The following is a 22,654-nucleotide window of genomic DNA, read 5'->3' as shown; positions in this document are numbered from 1 at the left end:
TAACCTCTGTTACTGTGATCATAGCTTTCCCATGCACCCTAGATAAGCTCATTTACCTGAAACCTGTGACAGCTGCCCCTTTAATACTAATTCAGGTGCTGTGTTTGGGATTGTCTCACCTTATAAAAGCCATTAGTTACTTGGCAGTTGAGCATTAACCCAGAGAAAAAACACATGTTCCATTTAGCTATGATGTGTAAGCAGGTGCCAGGTTCCCAAGAAAACCAGTTAGTGTAGGACTTGCAGTGAAATGGGGTCCCTTGGCGATGGGCTGCAAGCTTAAATGCATTGATCAATTCATGAACTAAAACCCCATTATTTATTTATTGATTATTTGAATGTGAGAGTAAATCTCCACAATAAATCAATTAATTTCTAGTTATTGCCCTATTTGCATTAATACCCACGTGGAATCTCCTGCAGAGACGGAAAGCAGGATGAGGTCATTTATCACCATCGGAAGCCTTGTTGATCATACTTTTAATATTGCGACAGGCACATAAAACAATCTTGTCACAATGCGCTGCTCCATGATGTAGAATAAATCCATGTGAGACCACTTGGCAGGGTGCAGTATAAAAACCCGACAGTCGGGATTCAGACAGTCGTTAGTCGGACGTCGGAATCCCGACTGCACAGCGTGGGGAGCGCAATGAAGCCCCTTTCGGGCTCGCTGCGCTCCCCACCTATTTTATTCTCCCTCTATGGGGGTCGTGGACCCCCACGAAGGAGCAGTCGGGATTCCGACGTCGGAGTAATGACTGTCGGGGAGCAGTCCGGCTCCCACTTGGCAATGGCGGATATTCCAGGAATGGGTGACGTTTGTGGAGTCCATCTGACCTCGAGAACATGGTGGTCTAGTCTGCCCGGACTTTGCAGCCCGTGGTAACAATGTTCTACCTCGGCATCCAGACCCTCCAATAAAAAGACCCCTGAATACGATCTGAGTCTTCATCAGCAACTGCCACCGAGTTACCGTCTTCTTCTGTCTGTTACGGTTTTGCCCTTCCGATCATTTGATCCTTTTTGTGGTCTGCGGTGCGATTCAGTTTTTGGTGGACCTGCCTTGATGGCCGTTTGCTTGGCCGAGGTGTGTTTCTGGAAGATGTCCTCGGTGATAGGTTCAATGATATGTCCCCGTTTGGTAATGACCCGCGGGGCGGTCAGCTTCTGGACAGACTTCTCGGTGTTCCACGTGTTGCCCACAGGAGCCCGGATGCTGCTCTCGAAATGCTGCCGGCTATTAAACGGGAACGGGAGATCGTTGACCTGCCAGAGAAATGGGTACTGGGTTAGAGCTAAGAGATCCCATTGGAGCAGTGGACAAGTCAAACGATAACACCAAAACATTGCCGCTCTAAATTCTTGGTTCCATTTCCCCAAAGCTGATGTATGCCAACCAGCATATAACATATACATCAATCATTGTACAATGACAGGTGTCCTGCAGATGCAGACTGGTCTGTAGATTCAACACTCATTGATACTAGGGATCATCGATCACCATTGTCTACAAAGAGTCTAGACCAGGGGTGGCCAAACCGGTCATCGAGATCTACCAATGGTCCACGTTTTCCAGGTTACCTAGCTGGTGCACAGCTGTAGTCATTACTAACAGTCACATTCCCCAGCTCACCTAGCTGGTGCACAGCTGTAGTCATTACTTACTGTCACATTCCCCAGATCACCTAGCTGGTGCACAGCTGTAGACTTTACTAACTGTCACATTCCCCAGGTCACCTAGCTGGTGCACAGCTGTAGTCATTACTAACTGTCACATTCCCCAGATCACCTAGCTGGTGCACAGCTGTAGTCATTACTTACTGTCACATTCCCCAGATCACCTAGCTGGTGCACAGCTGTAGTCATTACTAACAGTCACATTCCCCAGCTCACCTAGCTGGTGCACAGCTGTAGTCATTACTAACAGTCACATTCCCCAGCTCACCTAGCTGGTGCACAGCTGTAGTCATTACTTACTGTCACATTCCCCAGATCACCTAGCTGGTGCACAGCTGTAGACTTTACTAACTGTCACATTCCCCAGGTCACCTAGCTGGTGCACAGCTGTAGTCATTACTAACTGTCACATTCCCCAGATCACCTAGCTGGTGCACAGCTGTAGTCATTACTTACTGTCACATTCCCCAGATCACCTAGCTGGTGCACAGCTGTAGACTTTACTAACTGTCACATTCCCCAGGTCACCTAGCTGGTGCACAGCTGTAGTCATTACTAACTGTCACATTCCCCAGGTCACCTAGCTGGTGCACAGCTGTAGTCATTACTAACTGTCACATTCCCCAGATCACCTAGCTGGTGCACAGCTGTAGTCATTACTTACTGTCACATTCCCCAGGTCACCTAGCTGGTGCACAGCTGTAGGCATTACTAACTTGTCACATTCCCCAGGTCACCTAGCTGGTGCACAGCTGTAGTGTTTACTAACTGTCACATTCCCCAGGTCACCTAGCTGGTGCACAGCTGTAGTCACATTCCCCAGGTCACCTAGCTGGTGCACAGCTGTAGTCATTACTAACTGTCACATTCCCCAGATCACCTATCTGGTGCACAGCTGTAGTCATTACTAACTGTCACATTCCCCAGATCACCTAGCTGGTGCACAGCTGAGGCCATTACTAACTGTCACATTCCCCAGGTCACCTAGCTGGTGCACAGCTGTAGGCATTACTAACTGTCACATTCCCCAGGTCACCTAGCTGGTGCACAGCTGTAGTCATTACTAACTGTCACATTCCCCAGATCACCTAGCTGGTGCACAGCTGTAGTCTTTACTAACTGTCACATTCCCCAGGTCACCTAGCTGGTGCACAGCTGTAGTCTTTACTAACTGTCACATTCCCCAGGTCACCTAGCTGGTGCACAGCTGTAGTCACATTCCCCAGGTCACCTAGCTGGTACACAGCTGTAGTCATTACTAACTGTCACATTCCCCAGGTCACCTAGCTGGTGCACAGCTGTAGTCATTACTAACTGTCACATTCCCCAGGTCACCTAGCTGGTACACAGCTGTAGTCATTACTAACTGTCACATTCCCCAGGTCACCTAGCTGGTACACAGCTGTAGTCATTACTAACTGTCACATTCCCCAGATCACCTAGCTGGTGCACAGGTGCAATCATTACTCACTGTCACATTCCCCAGATCACCTAGCTGGTGCACAGGTGTAGTCATTACTAACTGTCACATTTTAAAACCTGCTGCATTCATTCCTAATATAGATCCACAGGTTGCCTGGAAAACATGAACCGTTGGTAGATCTTGAGGACAGGTTTGGCCAGACCCTGCTCTAGACCTTCACTTGACAATCAGAACTGCACATAGTAAGAGGTGCTACCATGCTTAGACTTGTAGTGCCACACAGAAAAAAGGGAAAATTTGAACACTCTAAGCACCGAGAACCCAGGTAATCAGAATATGATCAGCTCGGTAAATTTGGTAATTTAAAATGAAGTATTAAGGTTCTTCGCATAATTCCTGGGCCCGCCTATCACAGCCAGAAGACATCATCAGGTGGCTCGTTAACATTTGTATAGCTCAAGTCCAGAGTGCAGGACCCGCCATCCCAGCATAAGCCAACCACCACAAAGCATCACACTAGTAACAATGTAGCAGGTTAAAGTGGCCAAAAGTGTTACATTAATAAGTGGCGGTGCTGTGATAGGTGCGCCCATATTTGTGGTCAAGCCTTACGCAAAGAATGGTTCCGATTGCCAGTGTTCTTATAGCCAGATTCAGACCTGTACGATAATGGGTATGTGCAAACACCGCCCCCGCAGCGAGCGCCATCCGAGACGTTTCCATTGGCTGGGGAACTCGCTGCCTGACATGAAACGCTGGGCGGGCCAAATCAGAAAGCAGGTGTGCCCCTGCCAACTCGGGATGGGTGGATGAGGTCACATGACGTCAGCGCCCGCCCCCAATTCATCAGACAGCGTTCAAATGAAAAGTAGGTCCTGGCGTGGGGGGGGGTTGTGCGTTCGTTCTATGTGTAACTTCCAACACCCCGGGGCATGAACAGAGCGCAACAGCCGACCCAGATCCCGCACCTGATGGGCTGCAGCCTGGATGTTCCTCTTCTCATTGATGATGACATTGGGGAGGCGCTGGTCCTTGCGCGGGGGTGCAGGGGGTGCTTTAATAATAAACCTGAGAACAACAAATGATAATAATGCATAAATGACACATAACCCCACAGGGATGCAGTTTAAATCCTGACGCTGGAATCCCGACCGCCGAAATCCCGACACTTTCTCCCTCCGTGGGTGTCCACGACACCCCTGGAGGGAGAATAAATTAGCGTGCCGAGCGCAGCGAGCCCGCAAGGGGGGGCGATCCACGTCCCCCCATTGTCGGGATTTCGGCAGTCGGGATTTTGAACGCCGGGATCCCGACCGCCGGGATTTCATACTGAATCCAACCCCACACACAACCTCTGTACAACAACCTCGGACACGTCAATGAATCGGTTTTATTTTTCTGCGCTTTTCACCAAAGTCTTCATATCACCAGCACTGGCTGTTTATAAGGCTGCAACACGGCTCTGCCATAGTCTTGCATTGGATTCAGCCTCTGCCACATAGATGCTTCGTATCAACAATGAAATAGCGTTGCCGGAGTATACACGGACATGGCTGACATGCTCAGAATGTCGGCAGTGAGACATTTCATTTACTGGCTTGTATACGCTCTCCTGCGTTATTAGGAGCCCTCGCACCCCTTCTAGTGTTCCCTCTAGCACCCTGCGGAGCTGCAGTTCCGCCTTCCTGCCTTTGGTGTCGCTCCCTGCTGTGGAATTCTAGCACAGTCTGGTTTGTATCTCAGCACTGGGATAGAGACCAGCTGCACTAGAAGTACAGTACCACAGCAGAGAGTGACACCCAAGGCACGAAAGAGGAACTGCACAGGTTTTGTAAGGCGCAGGGTGCTAGAATGGGATGATGAGTCATCAGGTCGACCACTATTGGTCGACAGTCAAAAGGTCAACACATCAAAAGAACCGACATGTATTAGGTCGACGTGAGCAAAATGTAGACATTAAAAGGTACTCTTATAGGTGTCCATATCGAACTATGTTGATATAAACCCTCCAAAAAAACTCATGTCGACCTTTCGCCATGCTGACCTATTGAGAAGTCAACCGATTGCTTGCGTCAAATTTTCAACTGTCAACCTAACGACCCATACCAGCTAGAATGACCCCGACCTTTAATGATTGGATCACACACTGAGTGGACTCCAGCGCTTTAAATGCCAATGTCCGCACACTTGTATACATTAATACACTTGGCTGTTGGCAGAACAGTAAATCACAGCGCAGAAAACTCCGCCGGTTCTTCCCGCCCAGCAGCAAAAGCGTTAATACGAGATAAATGTTATTAATTCACTTCCCGCGCGCCGCTCTGTTTCTGCCACAGATTCCAGTTACCATGAACTCACCTCTAGATAATTAATAAACCTAAACACCACCAACCTAAACTCCCCCGCGCCGGTGAACAAGCCGCCCCTGCACGCCGGGTTTGCGTGTTCACCGAAGTGCAACGAGAGACCTGCTAAGCAGCCACATGGGGGAATCTTCCTAATTCATGTTCTTTAAGTTATTTCCAAAGCAAAACAGCACCGTTAGCAGCTTTTAGGTCCCCGATGTATTTCCGAGAACCAGCAATATTCATATTAATGTGTTTTCCTTATTGCGGCGTTAGGAGGTGGCGGAGAGAGAATCCTCGGATGAGGCGACATCGCTGCGCTAACTTCACACGTTTCTCAGGATAAAACAATTGCAAGGGGGTTTTTGTGGTTCAATAATTTGCTTGATCAAGCAGCGAAGGCTTCATTTGAATTGAAAAGTCACCGTCAACAATCTAGCGCATAAAAGAGAGACAACAGTGATAGGCGGGAGTCATCTGGGGGTGTAGGAATCTACTTTATAAGCACATTAAATGTGGGAGGGGGGGGGGGTCCGCCAGGAATTATTCTGAAATGCAGAGGGTAAATAATAATTAGAAAATGTAGGCATCCTTTAAGCAAGCACACCGGGGACAGATCTTACCATCGGAACACTTTAAACCTGGATTTTATTCACTCTGTAATTTAAATTTAAATATTTTGAAAGCAGGAAAGTGCCTTCAGCGGAGGAGAAGGTACTAACCCTTCATGTAATAAGGATTAAGTCGGGAAAAGTTCTGGCTTGTCCTTACTTTGTTATTGAAAACATGATGGGGACCGGTAATGCGGCGACGTGGATAATGCTGGCGCGACACGCGTAAATGGCTCATTAGTTCTGCTAGCGTCATTTCCCTCCTGTCCGTTATGCGGCTATCTGTGGCTGGATTTTTTCGGCCCAGGCTAAGACCCCGATTCGCTAATGATGTTCAAGAGTTCAATTCAATCTTTTCATTCCGAGCGAATGTAAAACAAGGTCACTGATAGTGTTCATTCTAGCACCCTGCATCTGTGAAACCATTTAGTTCCTTTTCCCTGCCTCATTCTATTCTAGGATGCTTCTAGCAAAGTGGTCTGCCTATCAGTGCTGAAATACAGACCACACTGTGCTAGAAGCACAACAACAGAGAACGAAGCACCAGGCAGGGGAGAGGAACTGCAGCGAGTTTGAAAAATGCCGGGTGCTAGAAGAATGAACGCTAACTAGCACGTGGGAAATGAGGACGACACAGAGGCCGTCAGCAGCAAGACACACTGTTTTGCAGCAAGATGAGGGGGTTTTAGCATCACTTTGTAGACCACAGCGCCCCCAGCACTTCAAACATCTACTGCATTAATAAAACAGGAAACATACCAGAGAGGGGCGGCAGAACGCGGGAGAGTGTCGTGGAGCGGAATGTGTTGGGTTTAGAGGAGAGAAGGGACAGAGGTTACCAGCGATCAGGAACATGGTATATCGTAATAAGAGGATATCTGGGACAGAGGAAACACGTCCACAATTGAGGAACGGAAGACTGAGACGGTGCGGAACAGACTCCTATCGATTGTGGTGGGACCCATCCTCAGGAAAACATCACCAACCAACCTGGAGTGGATCACACAGGGCAACGGACCCATTCGCCTTCCCTACTGGTTTTCTATGTAAGATGAGGTCACAGACTTTTAATACACCCCCCCCCCCACCCCCTCCCTCCTCAACACACTGTCGGGTCCATCCTAACAACATAGGGAGAATACAATCGGGTCCAGAACAGGCTGTCCACCACGCAGCATCGGTGAGAGGAGGGCACATCACCATAGTGCAAGTGACTCCCTCCACAGCAAGCGTTTGCACATGACTGGCAGCCCGCTGGCTGTACAACCTAGCTGTGAAGCCAAGCCCAGGCCGACGTTTAGAGTCGCAGCGGCCGTGTGTGACATCACGTAGCCGCCGCTGCCGCCTTTCCCCTGGAGCAGCTCTGACACACCTAAGTTTTCCAAGCTGCTCCTAGAAAATGCCACGAATTGCCCCCGCAATATCATGTTGCCGCCCTGCATTCAGTGTGGGGGTTATTCTGGTTCACTTGGAAAGGCACAATCACTCTCTAATGGACAAAACCATGTGCACTGCAGGGGGCAGATGTAACAGGTGCAGAGAGAGTTAGATTTGGGTGGGGTGTACTTCAAACGGATATCTATATTGCAGTGTAAAAATAAAGCAGCCAGTATTTACCCTGCACAGAAACAATAAAACACCCAAATCTAACTCTCTCTGCACGTTACATCTGCCCCACCTGCAGTGTGTATGGTTTTGCCCCGCGAGGGGACGTGGGAAATAAGACCAAAGCAGGGCGAGTCCCGCGAGGGGACGCGGATTACGTGACGTGTATTCCGCGTCCTCCCGCCACGATTCAGGCTCATTTTCCGCGTCCGCTTGCCACTGTTCAGGCTCGGTGGCTCACAACACTTTATAAAATCAACTCCATGCCGACGTGGATAATGGGGGTACAGGTCGGGAGGACGCAAACGCTTGCCACGCTTTGGGGTGACTTGGATAGTGGGGGTGTGCTAAATCACATTGCATCGCAGCGATGCGCAAGTAGTGCGACCGTGAAACTACACAAGTACCGTCGCATGCGATCCGACTACGGCAACTACGTTGCGCACACGGGCACCGTGATAATACACAAGTACCCTTCTCTCTACAGCTTTATGTGCCAACTTCAATACATTACTCCACATCGGTAAATCACTGTAAAAACAGCTGTAGTAAGTGCTTTATTTTAAGCTGAGAGATTAACAAAACCTTACAAACCATGATATCAACTAGACTGAATGACACTTCCAAAGTCGCCCTGGGTTGGGCACTTACCTGCGACGTTTCTTCTTGCTGACTTTAAGGTTAGTGCCGCCCCACTCCCCCCAGCCCGGCAGCACCAGACTGATGTCCTTTGGTTTCCCGGCTGCCTCTGCATTTCGCTTCTCTTTAAGGAAGTCGTTGATGACATCATCACCTGCAAACGCTTCTTGAATAATCATCTTTTGTTCCGTCTCCCCATCTTCCTCCTGCATTAGGAAAGGGGGAGATAACAACACAGGTAATACGTACAAAATATATGACAAAAAAAAACTTTTCTGCATTTATTAACGTCTGGAATTCAGAGTTCCGTGAACCTTACCGGATTGCTCATATTGGTCTCCTCCTCTTCCTCCACGGTGGTGGGAAGTAACGGTGTCTGGACCCTCCGTGCCTTCACCGGCAGGATCTCGTTATGGTTGATGAGTTTAGGTTTCTTCCCCTGCTTCGGACCCTCTGGTTGCGAGACCTTAGCTTTGGGGTTCTTCTTGCTCGGTCTTTCCGGCCGAGTTACCTCTTCGTCATTGAACTCCTGCTCCCCAAGGGCGTCTACTGCCCCTAAACTCTGAGGCCGGTCCAGACTTGCGATCATTAATGGTCCTTCAGCTGCGGCTACTTCCAGCTCTTCCGCGACTTCTTCCTCTGGCTCGTCGTCTTCACTCGCCGCGCTTTTCCCAGCCGCCACAGCTTTGTCTTTCCTGTTCTGGTCCAGCAGCCTCTGGAAGAGACTGCTGAACTGAGAGGCCTGTTTGACTGCGGGGTCCTCCGCAATAATATTGCTGTTCCCTGTAGAGGGTGCGGAACATGACAATGTTTACAACATGTTACCAGGAATAATGGTCATGCGTGCCGGGCTAACGTGATCGCCCAATTACTCTCATATAATGACACGCAGCACACACACCAATGAGGAAATCTGTGTGTCAGACACCGAGGCCAGGAGCTGGGCGCAAAGAATCAGAAGAAATGTTTGGAATATGGTCGTTAGGTCGACACTATTAAGGTCAACATCCCACTAGGGCGTGGAGGGAGAATATAATAACATGCTGAACACAGTGAGGCACCGTGCACAAAGCTTGGCGAGCCCACTTGTTCGGTGTCCATGTCGACTGTGTCAGCATTCGGGACAAAAAAAATTAAAAACCCATATTGACCTTACCATTGTGGACCTAATGCTTGTGTCAACCTTTTGACTGTCGATCTTAACCATGTCGACTTTGTGTCAACCTAAGGCATGTCGACCCTTTTATGTGTCAACCCAATGACCCATGCACGGTGTTCACTGTTTTAAAGGGCAAAAAGCAGCCTCCCCGTTTAGCGGCACCCTACAAAAACAGTTGGGCCTGTCCGTCCCCGCCACCGCGGCACGGAGCTCTTGGTGGGAAGCCCAGCACCTACATAGGTGCCGGACACGCCCCCAACCGAGACATTGGCGAACGGACCCACCCACATTATTTACGTTGGCGGTACTGAGATGCCACATTTAAAGTGCCCCCTTTATCCCCAGCGCTCTGCCCTCCTGTGATCCAGGAGGGATCACTAAATGTCTAATATTAACAGTGACCATAAGGATTAGTTACTGACTTTGCTCATTGTCCAACGATTCCTGTTCTTCCTCTTTCCGAAAACGTCTTTTGTCTTCAAACTCCTTCAGCAAAGTCTCTTCTTGCTCGTCCTCCTCCTCCACTTCCTCCTCCGGCTCATCAGTCAGGGTGACCACTTCTGCCTCTATCTGCACCTCCGCCTCTTCCTCCTTATCCCCCAGATCCTTCTCATCATGGCGCAGTTTCCCCGTCATCCAGGGGTTCGGCCCGTCCACTGTCATTTGTGCGTCGTTTACGAAATCCGGGATGATCTCCTCCTCTTTGTCGCTTTCCTCGCTCTCTGACGGGACCTCGATTTTCCTGGTCAGATCCTTATTGTGCTGCAGCTGCTCCTGCATGGCTTTGCGGGCCTGGACGAGAGTTACGGAGAGAACGCAACAGAAAATTAGGCCTGTAACTACACAGGGATTACACGAGAGCGATTTCTAGACGAGCTACAATCTAAATCAGGAGGAAGACTGAAAGAGAAGCCCCCGATTACAGAGAGGGGGAGAGATCCGCGGGACAAGCGCCCAGTAGTGACAGCTGGGACATGGGAGAACTACAAGTCGCAGGTATTCTGCTGGCTTTTGTAAAGACCTTGCGGACATGAGCCCAATTACTGTGCACTGTAGGGAGACCCTGCCACTTCCACTATATAAAAACTCAGGGAGAGATGTATCAAACCTTGGGAGAGAGGTAAAGTGAAGTCATTTCCCAAAGCAACTAATCAGCATGTCATTTCATTGACTGTGCTAAATACACGGCAGCAGCCGATATGTTGCTATTGGCAACTTCTTCACTTTCTCTCTCTCTTTTCCCAAGACAAAGAACAATTATACTGCAACTCATCTCACTACATAGCCCATTAACAGCAAGATATTATTGAATATAAATAAATAGTTAAAGCCTGTCAAAATGGCGGTTTCTGCAATGGACTTTCACTTTGAGCTGTGACAGTTTTTACTTTCACTTTGAGCTGTGACAGTTTTTAGTCCACAAACTCTCCACCCCACCCCCAGTTCCTATCTGCTCCTACCTCCAATCTCTGTCTTCACAGCTCCCTCTCCTGCAAGTCTGATACAGATCAGTGTCCCTGTGAAAATTGCTTTCACATTCTGTTAAGAATAAAGTCTGTTGAGTGACCTGTAGTGGTCAGTGGTGGTACTTCACTTCCTACAGGTGAGGAGTAGTTAGCCTTTTATATATTTTACATTTTATTGAACGCTAATGTCTTGATGGTTCCCATAAGGGGCAATAAGGGGCTAATATTTTGCTTGCTGTTCCCACTGACAACTCACTGATGCCTCAGAGCTGACACTCACCTCCTCGTCGTACTTGGCCATAATGGCTTTAGATTTTGCCCATTTTCCGCTGTTCTGATGCTTCAATGTCATTCGCTCCTGTGAAACGTAAAAAGTTCATTAGTCGGGGCGCACGCCTCCGGCGTCAGCGGAGACGTCCAGGATCCGCAGTCACCTCCATTCTGGATCGCTCCAGTTTATTCAGCTCCTCCAGAGCGGCTTCTGGGTTTGTCTTCCGGAGCTCCTCAAACGATTTCAATGCTTCCTTCTGCTTACTCCTCTTCAGCAGCCGGTGGTACCTAGAACATGGCCAGACAGCGTTATAAGGGCCGATGTGTGTTGCCCAATGCTACAACGTCTGCACGATACAAAGTGCCCCGCTCTCCACCATCTCTGCCCACGTTACTGGCCGTCCCATCTCTGCTCCACATACAGGGGGTCCTGGGAAACCTTAATTACAGGATTGGGGTGGCAGAAGATCGTCACTCGTACCCCCCCCACCCATAGCGCAGCGCTCCCAGGGACGGCCACACGTCACTTCCTATACGGTCTGCGTCCTGATAGTAATATTAATAATGACATTAGTCTCACTTCTTGCTTTTGATTTTCCTTTCCCTCCGGGCTTTGGCCTCATAGTAGGACTGCAGCGCTCTGGCTTTCTGGAGCTCCGCGCGGCGCCGTTGTGCCTGCACAGGGGAACACGCTGTAATCAGTATATAAAGTGCACACATTCACCACATACGTGTGCTATATAGCAAGTAGGGAACAAAAATCTATATAATGTCGTAACAACCTCCCGTCACAATGTTCCGGACGCTCCCACGCGCCTCCACCCAGTACATCGTACCGGAAGCTCCCACACAACCTCTCCTCACCATATACCGGCCGTTCACACACACCTTCCCGTATACTGTCCCACCACCACTATACCCTACCCGTTACATCTTGCTGGTCCTTTCCCTCGCACCCTGTCACCTACCCCGCAACCGCACACCCCCTTCACATTGTGCAAGCCCCTCCTGCACACCATCCCGTCACACAGTGCCAGCCCGTCCTGCGCACCCCGTCACAAAGTGCCAGCCTCTCCTGCGCACCCTCCCGTCACACCGTGCCAGTCCCTCCTGCGCACCCTCCCGTCACACCGTGCCAGCCCCTCCTGCGCACCATCCCGTCACACCGTGCCAGCCCCTCCTGCGCACCCTCCCATCGCAATGTGCCAGCCCCCCTGCGCACCCTCCATGTCACACCGTGCCAGCCCCCCCTGCTCAACCTCCCCGTCACACCGTGCCAGCCCCCCCTGCGCACCCTCCCCGTCACACCGTGCCAGCCCCTCCTGCGCACCCTCCCCGTCACACCGTGCCAGCCCCTCCTGCGCACCCTCCCGTCACAACGTGCCAGCCCCTCCTGCGCACCCTCCCGTCACAACGTGCCAGTCCCTCCTGCGCACCCTCCCGTCACACCGTGCCAGCCCCCCCTGCGCACCCTCCCCGTCACACCGTGCCAGCCCCTCCTGCGCACCCTCCCCGTCACACCGTGCCAGCCCCTCCTGCGCACCCTCCCCGTCACACCGTGCCAGCCCCTCCTGCGCACCCTCCCCGTCACACCGTGCCAGCCCCTCCTGCGCACCCTCCCCGTCACACCGTGCCAGCCCCTCCTGCGCACCCTCCCGTCACACCGTGCCAGCCCCTCCTGCGCACCCCCCCGTCACACCGTGCCAGCCCCTCCTGCGCACCCTCCCGTCACACCGTGCCAGCCCCCCCTGCGCAGCCTCCCCGTCACACCGTGCCAGCCCCCCCTGCGCACCCTCCCCGTCACACCGTGCCAGCCCCCCCTGCGCACCCTCCCCGTCACACCGTGCCAGCCCCTCCTGCGCACCCTCCTGTCACAAAGTGCCAGCCCCTCCTGCGCACCGTGCCAGCCCCTCCTGCACACCCTCCCATCACACCGTGCCAGCCCCTCCTGTGCTTCCTCCTGTCACACCGTGCCAGCCCCTCCTGCGCACCCTCCTGTCACACCGTGCCAGTCCCTCCAGCACACCCTCCCATCACACCGTGCCAGTCCCTCCAGCACACCCTCCAATCACACCGTGCCAGCCCTTCCAGCGCACCTTCCCGTCACACCATGCCAGCCCCTCCTGCGCACCCTCCCGTCACACCGTGCCAGCCCCTCCTGTCCACCCCCCGTCACAACGTGCCAGCCCCTCTTGCGCACCCTCCCGTCACACCGTGCCAGCTGCTCCTGTGCACCCTCTCGTCACACCGTGCCAGCCCCTCCTGTGCTTCCTCCCTTCACATTGTGCCAGCTCCACTTGCACACCCTCCCCGTCACAAAGTGCAAGCCCCTCCAGCGCACCCTCCCGTCACATTGTGCCAGCTCCTCCTGCACACCCTCCCGTCACACCATGCCAGACCCTCCAGCGCACCCTCCCGTCACACCGTGCCAGCCCCTCCTGTGCACCCTTCCGTCACACCATGCCAGCCCCTCCAGCGCACCCTCCCATCACACCGTGCCAGCCCCTCCTGTGCACCCTCTGGTTTACATGTGACAATGACATTTTATTACTATTTATCTACGCAGCACTGGCATATTCTGTTGCATTTTACTTATCAGATGCGATGGCGACCAGCATTAGTTCCCACTATCAGCCAGAACACTGGCGCTGTCTCACCTCCTCCAGGCTCATGGCCTTCAGAGAGGCCTCTTCCACCGGGGTCAGTAACGGGTCCGTTATCGGCTGCTTGTTTTTATGGAGGATGCTAAATATCTCCATCTCCAGCGGCGTGGCGGCCTACACAGCGACAGGAAGACGTAGAAAGCAGGCGGACATTAGTGTTATACAATGTGACCCCCAGCAAGTCAGCTGACCAATGTGACCCCCAGCAAGTCAGCTGACCAATGTGACCCCCAGCAAGTCAGCTGACCAATGTGACCCCTGATAACAGCACCCGAGCTGCTCCTATACAGGGACTATCCATAACCCATGCTTATATGGAGGAGATATGGCAGCTGCATGTGCCCGCAGGACAGGGTGTAGTATGGCTCTCCTGTGTGGAACTATATGTCCCAGCAATCCTTCCCATCCGTGGGTTTATGTAGCCCCACCCTTCTCATCCGTGGGGTTAAGTAGCCCCTCCCCTCCCATCCGTGGGTTATGTAGTCCCACCCCTCACATCCGTGGGGTTACGTAGCCCCACCCCTCCCATCCGTGGGGTTACGTAGCCCCACCCCTCCCATCAGTATGGTTTCATAGCCCCATCCCTCCCATAGGTTGGGTTACGTAGTCCCACCCCTCCCATCCGTGGGGTTACGTAGTTCCACCCCTCCCATCCGTGGGGTTACGTAGCCCCACCCCTCCCATCCGTGAGGTTACGAAGTCCCACCCCTCCCATCAGTATGGTTTCATAGCCCCACCCCTCCCATCAGTATGGTTTCATAGCCCCACCCCTCCCATAGGTTGGGTTACGAACTATTATCTGATTGGCCGACATAGGGTTACATCACAAGCATGCAATTACTCACTTCAGTCCACCCTGACACCACCTCCCCGATGGGAGCAGGCTTTGGTGCCTCGTCGTTGAGTGGAAAGACCAGTTGCTCCGCCCTACGGTTCTGCTTTACAATGTGGTCCCATTTTGCCACCTCTTCCGATGTGCTCTTGTAAGACACAATTCTCTGTATCTGTTGGAATAAAGACAAACAAGACGCCCCCGTACATGTTACAGCTGGGTACGACATGGTCCGTCCATCATCCAAGCCTTTATCAGCCACACGTGGCTACCTACAGTGGCTGGGTCCAACTACGCGTACTGGTGGTCAGAGAGAGATTCCATTGGGACCAGTTCTAGTGCAGTCAGATGGCAACCGCATTATAGTACAGATAGTCACTGACTGGAAGACGTTGCTAGTGGATCATGCCATTATACCAGCCCAGGTATTGCACCAATCACCCCGGCCCGGGCAACCCGCTGGCCCCCACGGCCCGGGCAACCCGCCAGCCCCCACGGCCCATGGAAGCCACCAGTCACTTGTGGGTGTAGCGGAGAACTCAGCCCCCCACACACCTTTTGTGCCTCCTCCTTGCTCAGAGGCAGCTCCTCGCTCTTCTTATCTTTCAGCTTGTTCAATTGCTTCTTCACCGCAGACAGCGAGGTGGTCTTCTTAATGGGCACAATGAGGTCGGAGAGGTTGATCTTCTCTCCGGCACCTGAGTGAGGCAGAATTGACAGTTTAGTTCTAAGCAGAATGATGCATTGCGTTAGGTTTTTACCTATTACTTGCATTATATGCAGTGATTTCCACACATACTCCCATTATTCTGATTTATTCTACCATTTCTGCCCTTTCTGAGCTTTCCAGTCATGACTTTATATCATCATGAGTTGTTTGTGTGCTGCCCAGGGGTATGACACAACGCCCAAACAATGGTACCCAACACAGAAGCGCATCTGAGCTGGGCGGTAACCCTGGGCAACCAACAAAGCCTGATGATGCTAAAACATGGCTGCGAGACACAGGATGGAGAAAACAATAATGGATTAAATTGAACCCAACCTTCAGAGCTGATGCCGAACTCGGACACGTGGATGCTGGCCTCGGACCTCTCTGCCAACTTCCGCCTGGGAGGGGGGACAAAAGAAATTAGAGAGAGACAGCGGGATGGAAACTGCTGCTAAGGATCGGAGAGCCGCTAATTGTGGCAATTGGGAACATGGGACAGACCTTCGCTTCTTTCCGTCCAGCGAAGAGATGGTGTCCAGCAGTTGCTGGTGCTTTTCCTCATTGTCACTGTCCTCCTGGGGAAGGAAACAAAATCAATAACTCACTGAACTCTATCAACCATCTCTGCTTCAACCTTCCAAAATATACTGTATGGGTGCAAGTGAAGGATGAGCCCCTGGAGGCCTCAAACAATGTGCAATAACCATTTGGGACTATTCACTATGATCAGTGAAAGCAGCCACCACCCCAATCGCAGAGGATGACGGACGAGCTGGCGGAATTGCTCAGCAGAAACGCACTGACTCGCATGATATATTCATAGAGGGGACCGGGACGTACTGGGCAACAACCCAAATGTCACACTACAGCGTTCATTGTGACACCCTGCATCTTTCACAACCCGTGCAGTTACTCTTCCCTGAGGTTCTAGCACAGGACTGGTCTGCATAACGGTGCTGAAATACAGACCACACTGTGCTAGAAGCAGCAAAGCGAGACACCTCAGGCAGGGAAGAGGAACTGCAGGGGCTTGGGAAGGAAACACTTTTAAAAATAATATTACGTATAAATCTTTAGCCCTTTTTAGACCATTATATAAATATGGGAGTTATTAGCTCATTTAACTCCTCGTCCCGTGCATTGCAGGGGTTCAAAGTCACCCCCATAATAGCTGCTGTCACTGGGAGCAAACGGGGCGATCATGCCCTTAATACCCAACATGACATTAATACGGAGGGTTTCAGAAGTCAGGGAACGGAGTGACCATCTAAGGGGAGAGGCTGGTGGGGTCACAGTGACCCGCACCACATCCCACCAGGACGCTGTAATAAGTACAGGGCCGAGGCTGCAGCCGGTTATACGTCTTCTGTATACTCACGGATGGGATGTATGGCAGTGGTAGTGTGCACATACAGCAGCGTAGAGGATTCTCATAGAGAGATGCTGAGTGCGTGAGGCTACACGGGAACGGCTGTTGGCTAACGTCCGGGTGTGACAGCGCCTCTATCATCACTACACATGGGCACAGCCCCTACCTCATTGTCGCTGGCACTCACTGCCGGCTCGGCAACAAAGAGATCTCCTTCATCATCCATCGCGTCTCTGGAGCAGGAAGCGGCTTCTGCTGGAATACACCGGGACACTCGGGTTCAGAAAGTGTCAGACAGAATTAGACCCCCCCCCCCATCCCTGTCCGTCAGTGTGATACCCCCTCCCCATTCATGTCCCTCAGATTGAGACCTTCTCCTCTATATATCTCAGTGGACCCCCTACGTACATTACTCTCTCTCTCTCTCTCTTATACCTCTTTTACACTTAAAAGCCAGGTTGCACGGTTTTTGAACCCGGCATTTGACCCCTCTTACACGGCGTCCAAACCCGACATAATGCCGGGCCAGTGACGTCACCGGATAGGGGCGAAGTCACGGATCCCGGGTCACATCGACTCCAGTTACCCGTTTAAACTACATCCCGATACGGGTTGAACCCATATTAAACCCAGAACATTTACTGGGATGAAATCCCGGGTCGTACGATCCGGTTTAGAGCGTTTACACCGCCTGCAAAGCCGGGTTTTTGCGTGCTCGCGTACAAAAACCTGGGTTATTAGGGCTGGTGTAAAAAGGAGTATTAGTGATCCCCCACATTTCCTGTCTCAGTGACTGACCTATATTACCCTGTCCCTCAGTTACACCCAACCTATCGCCTGTGTCTCAGTTACTCTCCCCTCACCATGTCCCCCTGTCTCTGACTCCTCCACCTTCCCCTTCTGTATCTCAGTGACTCCCCCACCTTCCCCTTCTGTCTCTCAGTGACTCCCCCACCTTTCCCTTCTGTCTCTCAGTGACTCCCCCACCTTTCCCTTCTGTCTCTCAGTGACTCCCCCACCTTTCCCTTCTGTCTCTCAGTGACTCCCCCACCTTTCCCTTCTGTCTCTCAGTGATTCCCCCACCTTTCCCTTCTGTCTCTCAGTAACTCCCCCACCTTTCCCTTCTGTCTCTCAGTGACTCCCCCACCTTTCCCTTCTGTCTCTCAGTGACTCCCCCACCTTTCCCTTCTGTCTCAGTGACTCCCCCACCTTTCCCTTCTGTCTCTCAGTGACTCCCCCACCTTTCCCTTCTGTCTCTCAGTGACTCCCCCACCTTTCCCTTCTGTCTCTCAGTGACTCCCCCACCTTTCCCTTCTGTCTCTCAGTGACTCCGGTACTTGTGAGTTATCCGGGCTGCCGATTTTGTCCTTAAGTTTGGTTAACTTAAGGACACCCGACCGACGCGATGCCCGCGATTTAGCCCCAAATCGGGGGCATCGCGTCGGTCGTGGCCGTTATAAGGGGCCGCGACGCGATGCCCACGATTTCCCATAGACAGTAATGTTAAAAGACGCGATGGACCCGATTTCCCATAGACAGCAATGTTAAAATAAAATTACAATGTGAAATTGGCCAATATGTTTTTAAAAAAAATGTTTCATGGCCCCCCACCACCGTTAACGCCACCCCGCTATTGACGCCAACCCGAAGCGTGGCGAGCGCAGCGAGCCCGCGAGGGGCGGCAGTACGCGTCCTCCGACCTTTTCATGCCCTACTATCCACTAGGGCGTGGAGTGAGAATAGAATAGTGTGGCGAGCGCAGCGAGCCACCGAGCCCGAAGCGTGGCGAGCGCAGCGAGCCCCGCGAGGGGACGCGGACACCTGTGGTGTCCGCTGCGCTCGCCACGCTTCGGGCTCGGTGGCTCGCTGCGCTCGCCACACTATTCTATTCTCACTCCACGCCCTAGTGGATAGTAGGGCATGAAAAGGTCGGAGGACGCGTACCGCTGCGCTCGCCACGCTTCGGGTTGGCGTCAATAGCGGGGTGGCGTTAACGGTGGTGGGGGGACATGATACATTTTTTTTTAAAACATATCCAATGTGAAATGCCCATATTGGCCAATTTCACATTGTCATTTTATTTTAACATTGCTGTCTATGGGAAATCGGGTCCATCGCGTCTTTTAACATTACTGTCTATGGGAAATCGTGTCGGAAATCGGGTCCATCGTGTCTTTTAACATTACTGTCTATGGGAAATCGTGGGCATCGCGTCGCGGCTCCTTATAACGGCCACGACCGACGCGATGCCCACGATTTCGGGCGCGATGAAAAAATCGGCAGCCCGGATAACTCACAAGTACCGTGACTCCCCCACCTTTCCCTTCTGTCTCTCAGTGACTCCCCCACCTTTCCCTTCTGTCTCTCAGTGACTCCCCCACCTTCCCTTCTGTCTCTCAGTGACTCCCCCACCTTTCCCTTCTGTCTCTCAGTGACTCCCCCACCTTTCCCTTCTGTCTCTCAGTGACTCCCCCACCTTCCCCTCTTGTCCCTCAGTGACTCCCGCACCTTCCCATTCTGTCTCTCAGTGACTCCTCGACCCTCCCCTTCTGTCTTAGTGACTCCTCGACCCTCCCCTTCTGTCCCCTCAGTGACTCCCCCACCTTCCCCTTCTGTCTCTCAGTGACTCCCCCACCTTTCCCTTCTGTCTCTCAGTGACTCCCCCACCTTTCCCTTCTGTCTCTCAGTGACTCCCCCACCTTTCCCTTCTGTCTCTCAGTGACTCCCCCAACTTTCCCTTCTGTCTCTCAGTGACTCCCCCAACTTTCCCTCCTGTCTCTCAGTGACTCCCCCACCTTCCCCTCTTGTTCCTCAGTGACTCCCGCACCTTCCCATTCTGTCTCTCAGTGACTCCTCAACCCTCCCCTTCTGTCTCAGTGACTCCTCGACCCTCCCCTTCTGTCCCCTCAGTGATTACCCCACCTTCCCCTTCTGTCTCTCAGTGACTCCCCCACCTTCCCCTTCTGTCTCTCAGTGACTCCTTGACCCTCCCCTTCTGTCCCCTCAGTGACTCCCCCACCTTCCTATTCTGTCTCTCAGTGACTCCCCCACCTTCCCCTTCTGTCTCTCAGTGACTGCCCCTTTGGTCTCTCAGTGAATCCTCCACCTTCCCCTTCTGTCTCTTATGCTCCTTTCACACCAGAAAATGTAGGAACTTACCCGGGAAAACAGTCCAGGGATCAAGCAGGGACATTCCCAGGTTGGCCACTTTCACACCAGCCTCCTCCCTGCATTTTCTGGTGTGTGAGACCCCACACCCACCCACACATATGTGCAGCAGCGGGTCCAGGCAGCGGCGGCTGGGAGCTTGTAGCGCTATTTACCGGGCAGCGGGGTGGGAGGCGCTGCTGAATTTGAAAACATTTTGAAAAGACTGGCCAGACGCTGATTGGCTGAATTCTCTCAGCCAATCAGCGTCCGGCCAGTCTTTTCACTATGTTTTCAAATTCAGCAGTGCCTCTCGCCCTTCCGGCCAGCAAATAGCGCTACAAGCTCCCAGACGTTGCTGCCTGGATGCTGCTCCCTGCCACCCACCAGGGAGTGTACCGTGAGATCCGGAGATGCTAAAACAGAAATGTGGGGCGCTCTTGGGTATCGGGATGAAAGAAAATTTAATCAACACAATGTTTAAAAAGTATCACAAATTTATTACACAATAATGCATGGAAAACACATACCAAATGGTACTAAATGACTCTAGACATATGAATAAAAATAAAAATAAATATAAAAATACAAATAAAAATAAAAAATAAAAAATGAAAAATAATAAATTAAAAATAATGGATAAAAAAGAATTGCAAATTGAATAATAAATTTAAGATTGGACTTTGCAGTTAATAGATGTCAGCACATCCAACTTTTTAAGGTGCAATTGATAACTTAGCGTAATCCACGTGGATTACGCTAAGTTATCAATTGCACCTTAAAAAGTTGGATGTGCTGACATCTATTAACTGCAAAGTCCAATCTTAAATTTATTATTCAATTTGCAATTCTTTTTTATCCATTATTTTTAATTTATTATTTTTCATTTTTTATTTTTTATTTCTATTTTTATTTTTATTTGTATTTTTATATTTATTTTTATTCATATGTCTAGAGTCATTTAGTACCATTTGGTATGTGTTTTCCATGCATTATTGTGTAATAAATTTGTGATACTTTTTAAACATTGTGTTGATTAAATTTTCTTTCATCCCGATACCCAAGAGCGCCCCACATTTCTGTTTTGGTTTCTGTTATTTTGGAGGTTGGCAACCCTCCTACGTGGTGGCTGCTGGGCATCGAGTTACATCACAGTCATCCCCAGCGCCTAAGGCAAATTTCTCTTGCATCCGGAGATGCTGCTGTCGCATCACTGGGAGACAGAGATCGGCAACTTCCCCAGCACCGCAGCCAGCGACAGCAAGCTGGGAAGCCGGGTAAGTACCTTTCGCACCGGCCTGTATCCAAGGCTGGTACCAGGAGCAACCCTGCTAACTAGCAGCATTGAAATCCTGGCAAATTTTTCCTGGAATATGGCCCAGGAACCTTTCACACCAGCGCTTGTCGCAGGTTGTTCCCGGGGCCAACCTGGGAATTTTGGTTGGTGTTAAGTTGGTATTACTGATTACCCACATTCACCCCTCTGTCACTCAACCACATTCCCTCTGCCTTAGTGACTCCCCTATATCCCCCTTTTGCCCCCCCTCCCCCCCATATTCCTCTGTCTCTCAGTGACTCCCCCATGCTCTCCTGTCTCAGAGGTAACATTATAGCCTCTCTGACACCCCTCTATGTAACCTCATACACCTCTGATTCTTTTGTGGAGCAAAAAGTCCCAGCATAACCTCCAGAAGCAAAGGCGCTCTGTCCACAGGACCTGATACAACAGACTGACAGCACATGCTGCGACCTCTAGTTCTACAGCAACCGAATCATTGTGACTGTAAGAGGCCCCTCCACTCACAGCCCTCACTCACCGGATTCTCCCAGTGCCAACTCCACTCACTTGCTTCCCTACACGTGGGTAAGTCGTGCCGTAAAGCGTCGCGCTTCCTCTACTGCCAGTACTGTCGCACACTCTGTACGGCTTCCAGTGCCCACAGCTCAGCACGGACGAGGCTGCAGTACTGCACTGTTACCACACGATGGCGCCAGAGACTACAGCAAGAATACGTTGAGGCTCACGATCAGTCATACTAAAAAAGTGTATGCGTCAACCCTGCTGCAGGTGATACCCAACAGCAGGTGCAATAGTCTGCAGGCGTCCAGGCTGGTGTCATTTATGAGTAGTATTATTATTATAATTATTATTATTGTTACTATTATGATTGTTGTTCTTCACACAATGGGCCAGATGCACTAAGCTTCAAAAGTGATAAAATGGAGAGTGATAAACAGCCAGCCAATCAGCTCCTACCTGCCATTTTTCAAACACAGTCTGTGACATGGCAGGTAGGAGCTGATTGGCTGGCTGTTTATCACTCTCCATTTTATCACTTTTAAAGCTTAGTGCATCTACATACCCTCCAACTGTACAGGTTTTGCCGGTACAGTACTGTTTTTTAACGGTCTGTACCGGCAAAATACAAAGTGTACCGATTTTCAGCCGGCCGCGGGTAGTAAACCGTAGCACCCGTTCCCAGTGGTGCTTTGCGGGCCCCAGCCACAGGGCCGGTGCAAGGCACCGCAGCGCCCCAGGCGAGGGGGGGTAGGGCACCCCGGTGCCTACCGGGGGGGGGGGTACCTGCGGCGCTGTGTGATCTGGCGGCGGGGTCCCTGCAGTGATGCGCGCAATCCGGCAGCCAGGCGGCGGCGCGGGAAGCGCTGATGGGTTTGAAAACTTGCGCATTCTGATTGGCTGAATCTCAGCCAATCAGCATGCGGAATGTTTTC

At 51.5% G+C, this 22,654-nt stretch overlaps 1 protein-coding gene across 4 annotated transcripts; it reads right to left on the bottom strand.

Annotated features, from left to right (window-relative positions):
• Positions 1–464: 464 nt before the first annotated feature.
• UTP14A (UTP14A small subunit processome component) lies at positions 465–21,887 on the bottom strand. Of its 4 annotated transcripts, none has more exons than XM_083160334.1 (15): positions 21,739–21,887; positions 16,941–17,026; positions 15,907–15,980; positions 15,739–15,803; positions 15,249–15,391; positions 14,707–14,865; positions 13,856–13,975; positions 11,779–11,873; positions 11,363–11,486; positions 11,209–11,286; positions 9,885–10,254; positions 8,623–9,086; positions 8,316–8,509; positions 4,072–4,171; positions 465–1,269 (listed from the first exon to the last, which is right to left on the bottom strand). In XM_083160334.1, exons 2-15 carry the CDS (start codon positions 16,998–17,000, stop codon positions 973–975), a joined length of 2,343 nt encoding a protein of 780 aa, XP_083016460.1. In that variant the 5' UTR covers positions 17,001–17,026; positions 21,739–21,887; the 3' UTR covers positions 465–972. The 4 variants fall into 4 exon arrangements, with proteins under 4 accessions (XP_083016460.1, XP_083016461.1, XP_083016462.1 ...); XM_083160335.1 differs by having other exon boundaries at positions 16,941–17,029; positions 21,739–21,874; XM_083160336.1 differs by having other exon boundaries at positions 21,768–21,830.
• Between the last annotated feature and the right edge of the window lie 767 nt (positions 21,888–22,654).

This window comes from Crinia signifera, chromosome 9 (genome assembly GCF_055691185.1).
Source record: "Crinia signifera chromosome 9, ASM5569118v1, whole genome shotgun sequence".
In the NCBI taxonomy this organism is placed as follows: Eukaryota; Metazoa; Chordata; class Amphibia; order Anura; family Myobatrachidae; genus Crinia; species Crinia signifera.
The sequence above is the reverse complement of the archived record's forward strand: the minus strand, read 5'-3'. Positions and strand labels throughout refer to the sequence as shown.